Source organism: Zootoca vivipara, chromosome 8, assembly GCF_965207765.1.
Source record: "Zootoca vivipara chromosome 8, rZooViv2.hap1.1, whole genome shotgun sequence".
Classification (NCBI taxonomy): Eukaryota; Metazoa; Chordata; class Lepidosauria; order Squamata; family Lacertidae; genus Zootoca; species Zootoca vivipara.
In genome coordinates this window covers 55,445,565-55,459,316 of record NC_142591.1, presented here as the reverse complement: position 1 = coordinate 55,459,316, position 13,752 = coordinate 55,445,565, and the positions used below count along the sequence as shown (strand labels likewise).

At 40.1% G+C, this 13,752-nt stretch overlaps 1 protein-coding gene across 1 annotated transcript in view; it reads left to right on the top strand.

Moving 5' to 3' along the window:
* SLCO5A1 (solute carrier organic anion transporter family member 5A1) overlaps positions 1-9,322 on the top strand; it is a 48,878-nt gene extending 39,556 nt beyond the window's left edge. The window contains exons 7-10 of the mRNA XM_035125698.3: positions 4,622-4,781; positions 6,600-6,841; positions 7,767-7,831; positions 8,156-9,322. Of these exons, the coding sequence (XP_034981589.1) occupies positions 4,622-4,781; positions 6,600-6,841; positions 7,767-7,831; positions 8,156-8,613 (925 nt within the window). The 3' untranslated portion in view covers positions 8,614-9,322. The remainder of the gene's footprint in view (positions 1-4,621; positions 4,782-6,599; positions 6,842-7,766; positions 7,832-8,155) is intronic.
* The last annotated feature ends 4,430 nt before the right edge of the window (positions 9,323-13,752 follow it).

Sequence of the window (13,752 nt, the reverse complement as noted above, 5' to 3'; positions counted from 1 at the left end):
TTTTGGAAGATGTATGTATCCTAAAACTGATGCCAGTGTAATAGGAAGGGTAACTACGGCTTTGATGGTTCAGTGTAAAAACACAGCTTTCAGCTTGGGAGAAACATTAATATTCCTTTGTGTTCCATATTCTTAGATTTTGCACTTGGTTGCAAAAGTTGGGAAACGACTGAAAGGATATTCCGTGGACACACTCAGTCCTATGCTGATATGCCATAATTTCCCATTATCATTTGAAAACTCCAGGACTTCCTGTGTATTATATCTTAGGATTGATATTGGCAGCTAGACCATTGTGTCTGAAGGTTGTTTATTAGACAGCTAAGTAGGGGCGTAGTTAGAGGTTTATAATATTATCTATGCTGTGGAGATAGCTGACATTGGTTATGATAGTCAAATGGAACATCAGGTTTCAGTGCCTCTGCATTTAAGTTTCTGGTGTGTGCATGTGTGTGGGACAGACAATGGCAATCCTTTGTTGCCCTTCATTGATCTAAAAGTATTTTTATTAAGTTTTTAATGCATGATTGTTAATAACTGAAGCACAAAAGGTACAATAAATTATAAATCAAGATGAAGTGCTTGAGTATTCAAATGCAGAGTATTCAAACCTATGTTCCAAAGAGAAATACAGGTAATTAAATAAAGTTGGGGGATTAAATGCCAAGTAAGAATATTTTTCTGCAATGAGGAAGATGGGGCCAGGGGGACAGAAGAGCCCAAGAAGCTTTTGAGTCCTGTTTGCAGGATTCCCCAAACCCTCAGTCTGGACACTTTTGGAATAGGATGCTGGAGCTAGTGGCCCTTCCTTTGATCCAAAAGGATCCTCCTTATATCAGACAAACAGGCTAATCTTCATTGCATTGAGTATAAATGGAAAAATAAAAAGAGCAGTGTCAACAGTGAGTTCACGAGTAAATTCATTAGTGAGGGGTCTGTTGTTTACAAGCTGGATACATTCATGTTGTTGTTTGTGTCGGCTGCAGCTGTATCTGACTGCTATATGACAAGCCTGAAGGAGCTCACAAAATGTTCCAAATGGCAGCCAGAAATCAGTCATTACTCCACTTCTTAAAGTGCCAGGCTCAACAGCTTCAATTCCTTCTCTCTTCACCTTGATCAGTAATTTGAAGCAAAGATCAATTACAGCAACAATTCAGTTTTTTTATGCCTCCTTAGTTATGTAGGCTCCTTTAGGGCACAGTAAATTAAATGTATTAATATTTGGGACTTTGTCTCTGGTTCATTTGTTTTGGTCTAGGGAACTGGAATTTGCATGCTACAGATTTGAAATGCAGCTCAAGGATGAGTTGGTGAATATTTTGGTATCTTTGCAGAAAGTAACTGAAGCAGAGTAGTCAACAGTACTTGACTCAGATAATCCACTACTTTGATAGGAGGGCTGTCTGAGGGGAGTTTCCTTATTTTATTCTAGTCTTCAGTGTTCCTCTCCTCTGTCTTTCGTTCTGGGTGATTGTAATTAGTTTTTTGCCTGTGTGAGGGTGTTTGTACTCGTTTGTCTCCCTTCGTCCCAATTGTGGATGAGGAGGTAGTGGTGTTGCTGCGGTGTTTGCAGTTGGGCTTTTAGGATTCTAATGGAGTTCATTTTAGAGTGATTGGGCCAGGAGCGTGGCACTTCCTGTGTCTCCTCCTTTCTCTCTGAGCTTGTGAGGGGCAGTTTCCCCCAACTAACAGCCCCAGCAGCTCCCTGGAGTCACATTTCCCTGCCCTCCTTGTCCAAGCAGGATTGCGATCTCGTGGCTCCCTCTCTTTTTCTCTGACCATCTGTGGCAGCATGCTTTCTGCCAGAGAGAGGAGCCACGTCTGGCGCGCTGCAGACAGTTGGCGGTTTCCCACATTTTTCACTACGTACGCAGGGCAACTGTGCTTTTGAGGGATGGCATCTCCTCTAGTGGCTGCTCAAAGCACTTGGTACCATTTCGTACATTTTGCAAATCCAGGTTTGCTTCCGAAGATACACTCCATAGGGAGTCTTAGCTAATCGCTGCTTAAGGAGCTTCCTTCTATGAATGGCATGCTTACAATGTATTTGGCGTAGTTGCACTCATCACTCTCGGGGGTCCATCTTCCCAAATATAGGGCTATGTCCCCTTGTGCTTACGATGCAATGGAAAGCTCTCTTTGTCCACCCCCAGAAGAGCTTCTCCCAAAGAGCTGCGGACTCTCAGGAAAGGCCTGGAATAAGTACCAGAAGAGCTGAAACTGGAGAAGGGAATTGGGAGAAAGCTTGCATGAGTGAAGCTTGGCCTGTCCCCCCCCCCCAAATTCCCTACTTCTACTCTAGCTTCTGGAGAATCCCCCAACCTTCAGGAATGTGGTTTTTTGGGGTGTGTGTGTGAGGAGGGCTGTGTGGAGAGGAGGAAGAAGGAGTTCCCCTTGTGTCAGCATCTTTTGGTAACCAACACTTGATTGGATAAAGGCTATTTTAAAGGCTTTTCATCATTTTCATCCTATTTTGAAAAATAAAATCACACCATCTTTGAAATAACCCTAAGGATTTTTCCGCTCCTTATGTGGCAGTTGCGTTCACTGTTGCTGCTTAAAGTACGGTATAGAGCTGTTTTTCAAATTCCTGAGTAACACTGAAGGTGAACAACACTTCGTTTAGAAATCTAATTCACCTTTTTGGTCCCCCTTCCCCCAATGAGAGCTAAGTAATGCTTCAAAATCCAGTGCTCACCATAAAATGATGACTCAAAAGTTTCTCAGTGCTGTGTTCTTATTTGAGTTCACTGCTTATTTATTCAAACAGTATTGAACTGTTCATAAAAGACATGTGTAAATATAATCAGCTTTCAAAACGCTTTTATGTTTTGCAGAATGTTATTTGTTTGTTGAGAGCTTCTCAGTGAGCTTTGGTCAGTGATGTCTTTTCAGTGTTGGTCATGAATATTCAATATAATTTCTGCTGCAGACAAAAGAAGCACCCTTAGTGTTTTCTTCTACTGCAAAACTTAGTCTTGCCTCTGGTATAATTGACTGAAGCTAATACTTTAGCCCAGTACTATAAATACAGTAATTAGAAAATGCAGAGATAGCTGAAGAATAACTTTAATAAAATGTATTTTTAAAAATCAGATAATTTAAAAGTGCATAAATACATTGGGTAGAAAAACCTATAGAAGGTAGCATTATACATAAAGATCATTTTAAAAGGCAAAGAGACTCAGACTCTTACAAGTCTTATTTATTCATTTTATTTAAATATTTATAAGCTGTCTTGCTGGGCCAAGTCCAGGTTTCTATGGAAACCTGTGCTGTAACTTTTTTTATTGATATTTATGGTACTTTCCTACTAACTTATGCAATAATAGATGACTGGAATTTTCATTTTCTGCTATGCAGGTATGTATGCTTACTAAACAGATGTTTTTGAGGGACATATGTGGTTTTTAATGTTGGGAACTGCCCAGAGTAGCTGGGGAAACCCAGCTGGATGGGCGGGATATAAATACTATTATTATTATTATTTGCATGGTTATATGCAGGCAACAAAACTGAAACAATAACAACTATATAGTTAGGAACTTTTATTATTTAGTCAGTTTAAGCAAGATGTGTATCTGAATGGTTCTGGAATCGGAAATGATCTTATAGTCAAGATTTGGAATATTGAAAATGGTCTAAACTCCATCTACATGGACGGCCACCAGACTCCTTTTGTTCATGGCAGAAGCGTGAGCTCTTCTCCTCTAGCAGTAGTAACTAAGAGCTAATTTGCATCTTCCTGCATAAAGCACCAATCTACATGTGATGCTGTGTAAAAGCAAAGTGTGAAGATGCACATCTCCACATACACAGTGGACAGAATTTCAGTCCATGAATCTTTGATTGTTTGGGACCCCATGCCTTCCATTCATATAACTGCTGTGTAAGTGCAGTGAACTCTAGTGTCCCTGAAGTGCCACATAAAATGTGGACCCACCTACCGGTACATAAAAATTAATGGCTGTTTCATATATTAGTAATTGTATGACTGGAGAAAACAATTTCTAAAGTATCTGTGCCAATGCGGGAATAGAGAAGCAGACTAAAGGTGACAGGTGCCCCACCTCCTTTATTCAATATCCTGCCTCTTGTAGGATTCCTGCCCCCTCGATGTGCTATTTTACCACCCTAAACATTGTTTTTGGGGTGGTTTGTGATCCATGGTGACCCCATGGATTATGTTTCAAGTAATCGTCCCCATATGACCCCAAAACCTTAGGATCCCCAGTCATGTCCAACCAATAAACACAAAAGTGCAAAAAATATTTCTGTTTGAGAAATATTGTTGACAAGTTATAATACTTGCTGTTGCTGATGCAAGAGGCAGGCAAGTCTGATCTTAAATGGTGTAATCAGACCCACAATGCAGCACTCCAAAATATCACATTTTGGGGGAATCCTAAACCTGTCCTAAAAGGAGGCAGGACTTCCAGTGAAAACGGGGCAGGGCACATCTCCAAGTCACTTTTCATTTGACGAATGGTGGTATTTTTCTTCTTATTTTATATGCTGCCCTACACACGCAGGTCTCAGGGTGGTTCAGTTGGTCTTACGCTATAACTATTTAACATTTTCTTCATCTAATGTGTACTGTAATATCTTTTTTCTGTAGTCCTACACTCACCATGGCACATAGGAATCTCACTGGGAGCTGTAATGTCAACTGTGGCTGCAAAATCCATGAATATGAACCTGTGTGTGGGTCAGATGGAATCACGTATTTCAACCCTTGTCTGGCTGGTTGCATCAGCAGTGGAAATCATAGCACAGGGGTAAGGATATCCACAAGTACACAAACTGTACTTCTCATGCCATGCAGAAAAACACTTAAGCAAGTAAGGTCATTACCCCTTTCTTCCATTTTCAATGCTACCCATCCCCAAACTTACGAGACAGGCATTAGCTCAGCGGCAGAGCACATGCTTTTCTGGCAAAAGGCCCCATATTAAACCCCTGGTATATGCAGAAACCCCAACACTGCTAGTCAGTGCAGACACTACTAATCTAGATAGACCAATGATCTGACTTAACATAAGGCAAGTTCCTAAAGATACTGACATATAGCTTAACAGAAAATGACAGTTGCTCCTCTACGGAAGGAGATCCCCAGCCTTAAGCATGGAAAAATATCTAAGACTGAAATAGGAGACCTTCTTCTTCAGACGTAATATTTAGCTTACAAGTTTTGCAAAACCCTTTTGTGCTTTCACAGCCAAGGAGGGCTTCTGTTTTTCAAATGATCTAACCTCAGGCATTATTTAATTCCAATTGCTATTATAGTCTTTCTGCCTTAAGATCCTGTTCTTCTAAAAGGGGAGGGTCTCCTTCCTTCCATAACTAACTGAAGATGTGTTAGTGCTCTTTTTAGAACACACAGAAAGGGTGGGTGTTTCCACTCAGGGAGGCAGTACATTTGGATTTTGCGAGCTGTACTGATTAAACACCCACCAGCCAATCTTATTCAGGGAAGCTGCTAGCCTGCCCCAAATTAGCCAGTCACTAGCTGTAACTCAGCCTTCTCCAACCCTGGTCCTCCTAGAATATTACTGGGCTACAACCCCCACCACTCCCAGCTTGCATGGCCAATGGCTAGGGGTGGTGGGGGGTTGTAGTCCCAACAACATCTGGGGGGAAGCAAGGTTAGAGAAGGTTGTTCTAGCTAAGTGGTGGTTTAATCTGCTACTCCCCCCCCCCCCCGAGTTCCTCAATGCTATATCCTTGTTTACCTATCCTACTCGGTCATCGAGCTCTACTCTTGGCCTGATTTCCCACTTGTGCTGTCCAGCTCTAATATTTCATAACTCTACTTCATCCTAACCTCTCCTGCCAGACCCACCATAGTGTGTTTACAGAACTAACTTCCTTTGCCTTGATTTCTGCACTGACTTCTCTTAGACCCTAAAGTCTTTAGCAGCTCATTCCTTCTAGCCCAGTATTTCCCAAACTTTTCCCCTCATGGAGCTCTTCAAAAATGTTGAGGGTCTTGGAGGACCACTCAGTGGTTTTTCTGCTTGTTCTGGCAATTGTAATGGGCTGGGCTGGATGCTGCCTACATTTTTATTGCTCCTTTTATTTCTTGGATTTTATTTTATTGCATTACCATTTGAATTCCATATAAGCAAGAAGAGCTGTAAAAATGCAGTTAAAAATCAAAATGAATATTTAATGCAGGCATGCCACAGACCACACAAATGAAGCTTGCTGACCATGTGTGGTCCACAGACCAGTTTGGGTATCTTGTCCTAGCCCACAAGGAACTGCATGATTATATAGGATGGAACTCCAATTTACTTCTGCAAGCACATGTTCCAAACCTGCATTTGTGTAGGTAACAGGTGTGTGCAGGTGTTGTTTTTTAGGAGAGAATAGGGGGTGGAAGGGGGGAGTGCTTAATCATTTGCACTGATTATTTCCTATAAATACCTTGCCCTTTCCTTAACGTTATAAGACAACATAAGATCAATCAGTCACTTTTGTTTTGTAGCTCATCACTTTCCCCCTAGCCAGAGTATTGTGCCAATTCAATGGAAGCATAAAATACAAACAAGAAACCTTAGCATCTGATGCTCCTTGTCTTTGATGTTCCACAGATAAGAAATTATACAGAATGTGCCTGTGTCCAAAGCAGACAAGTTATTACACCACCGACAGTTGGACAGCGCAGTCAGCTGAGAGTGGTGATCGTCAAAACATATCTCAATGAGAATGGTTATGCTGTGTCTGGGAAGTGTAATCGAACCTGCAATACACTCATTCCATTCCTCATTTTTCTCTTCATTGTTACGCTCATCACAGCATGTGCCCAGCCATCAGCAATCATAGTAACACTCAGGTGAGAGGTGCCTGAATCATTACAGTTTTATTAGAGGGGTAGTATGCTGCTACCAGGTTCTGGGGGTCTGTGTCATCTTCAACAGGATATGCCTTATCCTCATTAACCTGATAATAGATATCGAAGTGACCCCTTTGATATATTTTAGTTATATGCACCCAGTTCACAGAGGCACTTGAAGATAAAGTGTGAGAGAGGGACACAGTAGGAGTGGGCCATTGCAGATAAAACCACTTAATAAACAATCTAGGAGGGGATTCCGTCAGGAAGAAGTGGATCCGCTGCTTTATTTGATCTCACTAGTTCAGAATGTATATGTTGAACTTTTTAATATATATAAATAATTTTAATGGATTGAAGAAGTGGTGAAGATGATCTGTGATCTTCTTAGCTTGCTTGACACAATACTTCTAAGATGATCTAGGTCCTAGAAGTAGTATAGAAGCTACTTTTCTTTCTGGATAAATTCAGTCAATTTATTACATTCATCAAATGATACAATTTAGTAGAAACAGAATAAAAGTCATAAAAAGAATACAAATATCACAGAGGAAACAAAAGTGAGTCCTTTGCTGCCTTTGGCTTCCAAATTCTTGTTTGTCCTGAGCTCTCCAAAGTAGGGTGGAGAGGCAATTTAATGGGGATAGAAAACAAAGCCTGATAAAAGAGTTGATTCAATCAGGATGCAAAGCTTTTTAGTTTGCTTCGTCACTTAAATTACTTCATGAGAACCTTTGGATTTGAGTCTATTAACTGCCTTGTTTGCACTTAACTCTGTGAATGCTTTTTTTGTATACTAATAAGTGGACTCACACTCTCAACTTATTCTCAATAAGGATTTTTTTAAAAAAAATAAGAGAAATGGAAGGTTTTACTAAATATGCATTGCAGTTTAAGGCTTTAAAATACCATGTGTCTTTTTTAGGTCTGTGGAAGATGGTGAGAGGCCTTTTGCACTTGGGATGCAATTTGTTTTATTAAGAACCCTTGGTAAGTGCAGTCATGTAGGGGTAACCTATTGTTTCAGATCATATTATTAAGGAAAATTATTGCAAAAATACGTAATTGGATGGAGTTAAATTTGAGACACTAGTTTTGGCTTGGAACCCAGTTGAGTAAGTTGCTTTGCTACATTTGAACCCATTTAAAGGTAAATATCATCCACAAGATCTTTTGCCCTTTCTTAAACTTTAGGTATGCATAGTTGTTGCAAAGTATTTTGGCCTTTGCAAAGCAAATCGGTTTTATTATGCAATCGTATATTAACTGTTTTAATCTGGGAGTCAATTAATTTAGTCTTCCTGTTTATTTCAGCATACATTCCCACTCCAATTTATTTTGGAGCTGTCATTGACACAACCTGCATGCTATGGCAACAGGAGTGTGGTGTGCAAGGCTCATGTTGGGAATACGATGTGACGTCATTTCGTTTCGTCTACTTTGGGCTGGCTGCTGGCCTAAAATGTGTTGGATTCCTGTTCATTTTCCTTGCCTGGTACTCCATTAAATACAAAGAAGAGAAGCTGCAAAGGCAGATGGGGAGGGGCTCATCTATCAACACAGTGAGTGAGGTGGTGGGGAACACCAGAGCTCAACAAAACTATGCACGGACTAGATCCTGCCCCACTTTTAGCTCTCAAGGCGAACATACTGAAGATGCTGGTTTGTCACTAGGGATGCATTACATAGCGCAGACCTATCCCGGCCCCCTTACAGAAGCAATAAATGCCCCAGATGAGAAGGTTTTAGAAGTACCCATTCCTGAGATGTAGAGCCCTTTGGTAACCTCAAATTTGGTTTGTTGGTCAGTTTTTAAGTATGGGGCCTTTGGAAACACCCGTGCCTTCTTTTTCTTAACCTGATCTGCAAAAGATAACAAACCAACAAAGCTAAATGCACAGAGCCATAACCTATCTGAGGGCTGGAAACCTCAAAACAACCCAGGTAGCTTGCTCTTCCCTTTCTGGGAAGGGAGTTTTAAAACATGTTTGTAAGTATTTCAGCTGTGTCTGTTAAATCCCCAAGTTCCAGGCAAGTGTTTAAAAAGGCAGAACTCAAGAGAAGATTGACAGAAATGAATATCCAAAGTTACAAAACCAGTAAGGTAATGCATCCACAACTCCTGGACTGGGGAGGAGTAAGTAATTATTTTGACTTCTGTTTCAAAGCACAACTAAAACCAGTCTCGGCTATGCAACTTGGATTGGATAACTTTTTTGTTTCCCCCCCTCAAAATTTTCTCAAATCATCTGAATTAGAAAAGAGGGCATTTTTGTTATATTTTAAATAAAGAGTACTTGAAACCATAGAACAGTTAAATACACTGGGTATGGTCTGAAATTCTAAGGCATAATAGTTTTAACCTGTTCAATTCATTTAATTTTAGCATGGTGATGTAGTATTTTTTAGTTTAGCACAGAGAATTATTACCATCAGTACTTTAGTATTAATCTGTAGTAACATTAAAGCATTTTAAATATGTGCATAATGAGCAGCTCGGTATTTGTGTATTCTTGCAACAAGGAGATAATCTGCCACAGATACTCTAATACTGCTTTCACCAATTCCACACCCAAGCTATCTTAGAATGAATGGACACACACAAAAAGGATGACCTTTTGGGGTTGTGGCAATTTGAGAAGAATCTCATGTTAATTAAAGCTGGTGGAATTGCACAGTGGTTTGCTTATTTTGTCAAATGAACAGATCGCCACTCACATATCTCATCATGCACTAAGTGTCAATCTGAGTATGTGATAGTGCAATTAAATGCCTGTTTTCCCATGTGGCCTGCTGTAATGTGCACTGAATTCTTTCCAATTCCCCAAGGGTGAATTGTTGGGCAAGTGATGCTTGGCTGTAGGACAGCCAGAGCTGATCTCCCTTGCTGCAGTATTAGAAGATACATGCGTATATAGCTTCCAAGGTATGGAGAAACAGATTCAAAAGCTACATATATAATAGTTGTGTGATTCTTCCATCTTATAGTTGGGTGGTTTTTTGTGTGCCAACCAGTCTAGAGTAGAGCACTGTCACTAGGACAAGATGCTTAATGCTTTCCCATCTTTACTCAAAAATTACACCCTTCAGCTTCTCTGATGCTGCTCTCCCTCTTGTCTTTTCCTGATAGGTGGGGCAATAGCTTGGAAGGGCGGTGGATTTCTGAGTGGGCATATAGCAAGAAGGAAGAGTTGAGCAGCCGTGCTTGCTCTTCCTCCATTTAACTTGGGTTTTAAAATATTTTTTTACTTTATATATTTTGAAACTGTTGATGGAAAGAATCACACAGCTAAGTGTTGTATATAGTTTGATCCAAAGTTCCAGGTTTTCTTGTTTTGTTTGATTTAAATTTATCAAATTTCTTTTGTTTTGCATTCGTTTTTGTGGGGGTGTAATTCCCAGATAGTTTATGCAGTATATTCCCAGTGAGATGAAAAAGGCTTCTGGGTGTTCACTGAGATTGTTGTTTATGTCTTGGAAGTACTGCAGGCTGTGCTGTGTATTGTATCAAAGGTATTTGAAGTTATGAAGGATTTCTGTTGTGATGGTTTTCCTTCTTGCAGTTAAAGAGCGGTACAGGGAATTCAGTGCACGCAGTGGGATGTTGTAATCCCACTTTGCGGATGCAGTTGTCAGAGGTTCTAGGCATTATGAAGAGGAAATATGAAAAGGACGAATGCTTCAGGCCACATTTCTAGCAGAAGAAAGCATTAAGGTAAATACTGTGAGAAAAAGTGAGAAGCATGTGAGGTAACGTGCATATAAATGATGCTAGTGGTTGCTATGGCACTGCGCATATGCAGTGCGGATCTTCCAAACCCAGTTTGCATTGATGAACATGTAATGTGGAAGCATAGTTAGTGCTGACAATGGATTATCAGAGGCACTGTGGTTCTGAAAAGTTGAGGAGGCGGCACTCATGTTCATGAAGCTGGCTCCTGATTTTGTGGTTTGCAGGGAGCCAGGGTTGCATATGAACTAGCAGTAGCCCTGTATTTCAAGGAAGTGTGTTGAAAATGCAGATTTCAAGTCAAAATTGCCCTTCAGCCAGCATTTTCCAAGTGGTACGCATGTCTGTGAAGATTCATGCTCAAGAGACCTTCACTGTCACTGTGATTGTTGAAAGCGGTAGCAGGAGGTCTGGTCATACAACTTAATTGCTTCACATTACTGTTCTTTTATTGGTCTGCTTTGATGCCAACCCTTTCAGATATGGAGGAAGGGGGGACAACTCTTTTATGGGAGCAATGTAATACTTCAGTTGAAGGTTCCCCCCCCCCTCCAACAGTGTTTTAAGTTCTAAATATCTTGAGAACATTGTATATAGTGTAAATGGAAGAAGGCAGCCATAAATATTAATGTAAATACATGTTTATAGTTGTAGCATTAAGCATATTTATACAAACCTAATATTGCCTCAAACTCTTCAGTTTTTTCTTCTATCTACAATTATCAGTGTTGGTTTTACACCCTTGAAATCTGAAATGTTATCCAAAGTTGCCTCCAATGTACTGCATTAGTCTGAGCTTATTTATTTCAGATCATTGTGTCATTTATGTATTTATAGTGTATGTTACTACTCTTGTATCCTGCAATACATTGTCATAAAACACAGGGTGTAAGCCCAGGACTTGTTGTAGGAGTGCTGTGACTGAACCCTTCCCCTTTATTAGAGAAAGTAATGAAAGATGTACTTCCAGTACAAACAACTGAATCAACTGGATTACCTTTTGAACTAGATACATATTGCCCTGGTGCTAATGTGATGAAGTAATTCTTTCTCTGGCATGAGAATATTTCATACAAGTTTAAATAGCTGCATGTGCTTGCCTTCTGAAGTTCTCATTGTTGTCTACAAAAGTGCACACAATTATTGGTAGGTTGGGCACACACTTCTGCTCCACATGTTGGTTGTTTGGCTGAAGTAGTACAAAATTTAAACCAATATCTTTAGGTACTTTAGGCATGGAGAATTGACTGTTACTCTGTTGATCTGAAAATGTAACTTTCAGGAAAGGGATAGTAAAGACACTGTGTTTCAGTTTTGCTAAACAAATGTGATAGGCAAGTTTTCAAGGTTTCTGTGGCAGACATAAAACACATTTATTGGTCACTTGATATTCCTTCTAAATAGCCCCCACAATCATTTGGTCAGGTTAATACTGAATGAACATGGTGATAGTGTCAGTGGAGACAGTCAAACTATGCCTTTTGGCTTGTGATCTTTAAAAAAGGTAGTACTCTCCTGCAGAACAGAGCAGTTAGCAAAGCTGTGCAGTAACCACATGTTTGAGGCTTACTGGAAATATGTAGTAATTCTACCTGAGAATAAAATTGCAGGGATTAACTTAACTAGAAATACTTCAAAAATATGCAATTTTCAATCGCTGTTAGCTTTTTAAATACTTGGCTACTTCTCTCTCTTCCGGGCAAAAGGGGCTTTGCTACTTGCATGCAATGGTGTGCCCCTCTCCTCCCCCTTGTTTCATTTTTAAATTCTGCGAAGTTTCATCATAAGCTGGCTACAAACCATGGATTATGATGCTGGTTTAGTTTTAAACCCAACATTCCTGGCTCAAACTAAATTGTAATGCTAAATCAAAATTCTTTAAAAATGAAACATGGGGAAGGGGCAATAAGCTTCACTTGGACTCACTGAGACCCATCTCCGTAGTGCTAAACCATGTTCCTGAAAAGAAATATATGGTATTAATCAAAGGAGCAAGATAGTTAAAAAGATTATACTGCATAAATGGGGTTGTTGTTTTTTTAATGTGTCCAACGGTAAAGTGTTTAGCTACTGTGCCCGTGCTAACAAAAATGCAATTTGATGGATACAGTAGGTTTCTTTTTAGTGAAGTTTTTAAATAAGACTTCCATGGAACAAATAAGAGTTTTCCAACCCTATGTGCAAGTTCCTGTAAAATAAACTTTATGGGCAAAATTTGTTGTAAACATCTCTTTGCAAGTGAACCCCTTGAATACTTCAACCTTTTGAAATAAAAATGGCTTCTCAGTGTGTTTTGTTGCTGTACATTCTCAACCACAAATGTGTGGGTTTGGGGATCTCTGTCGCAGGATGGAGCAGTAGGTGGGTGGGTGGGTGGGTGGCTGGTGCCCACTGAGACTGATGGGAGGCACGACATGTGGTGGGCCATAGGTTCCCTACCCCCTTCTCTAGAAAAGCAGAGTCTAAGCATATACAGAACAATAAGGGGCTAGTGATGAAATTTTCTAGCTATTATAAAGGCTCTATTGGGGTGGGGGAGAGTTCCTCCTCCAACCCTTACCACATGGAATTATGTATAATTAATTGTTGGCAAATGAGTAAAGTACAGATGCTACTCCCCCACCGCATTGCTTTCATCTGCCCATCTAAATTATATCTATGTGCTCTCATCTAGTGAATTGATTGGTGCAGAAGTCTCCTCTGTAACAGCACGTAAATGTTGTTTTTGGGAATTGTGTTTGTTCAGGAGCTGATGCATTACAAAATGTGAAACTCAATTTTAATGACCCCCCCCTTGCTGAGTTAATTGGCGGGGTTACATTGCTTTATTTTTAGATCAGTCCACTTGGATTAGAGTGATTAGGCTCCACATAAATTTCTGTCATCAGTAGGTACAATGTGGAACTGTTACCTAAATCACAAAAAACCCTACTAGTTTATAAAATACAGAGACCAGGGCCACCGAACTTCATTATGCTGGTGGTTTTGACTATTTAAAAATATTAGGCAAGATGCCCACATATTTGCAGAGGCTGTGTGTGTATTGCAGCAGAGCAGGCTGTTCAGTAGTGTCACAGTGACATCCAATGGCTGGTAAGGAACAGCAATCAGACCTCTCTGCAAACAATTTTGTGCCTTCTGAGGGAAGAGGCATGTGAAGGAAGTGTCCTATATTATTTAG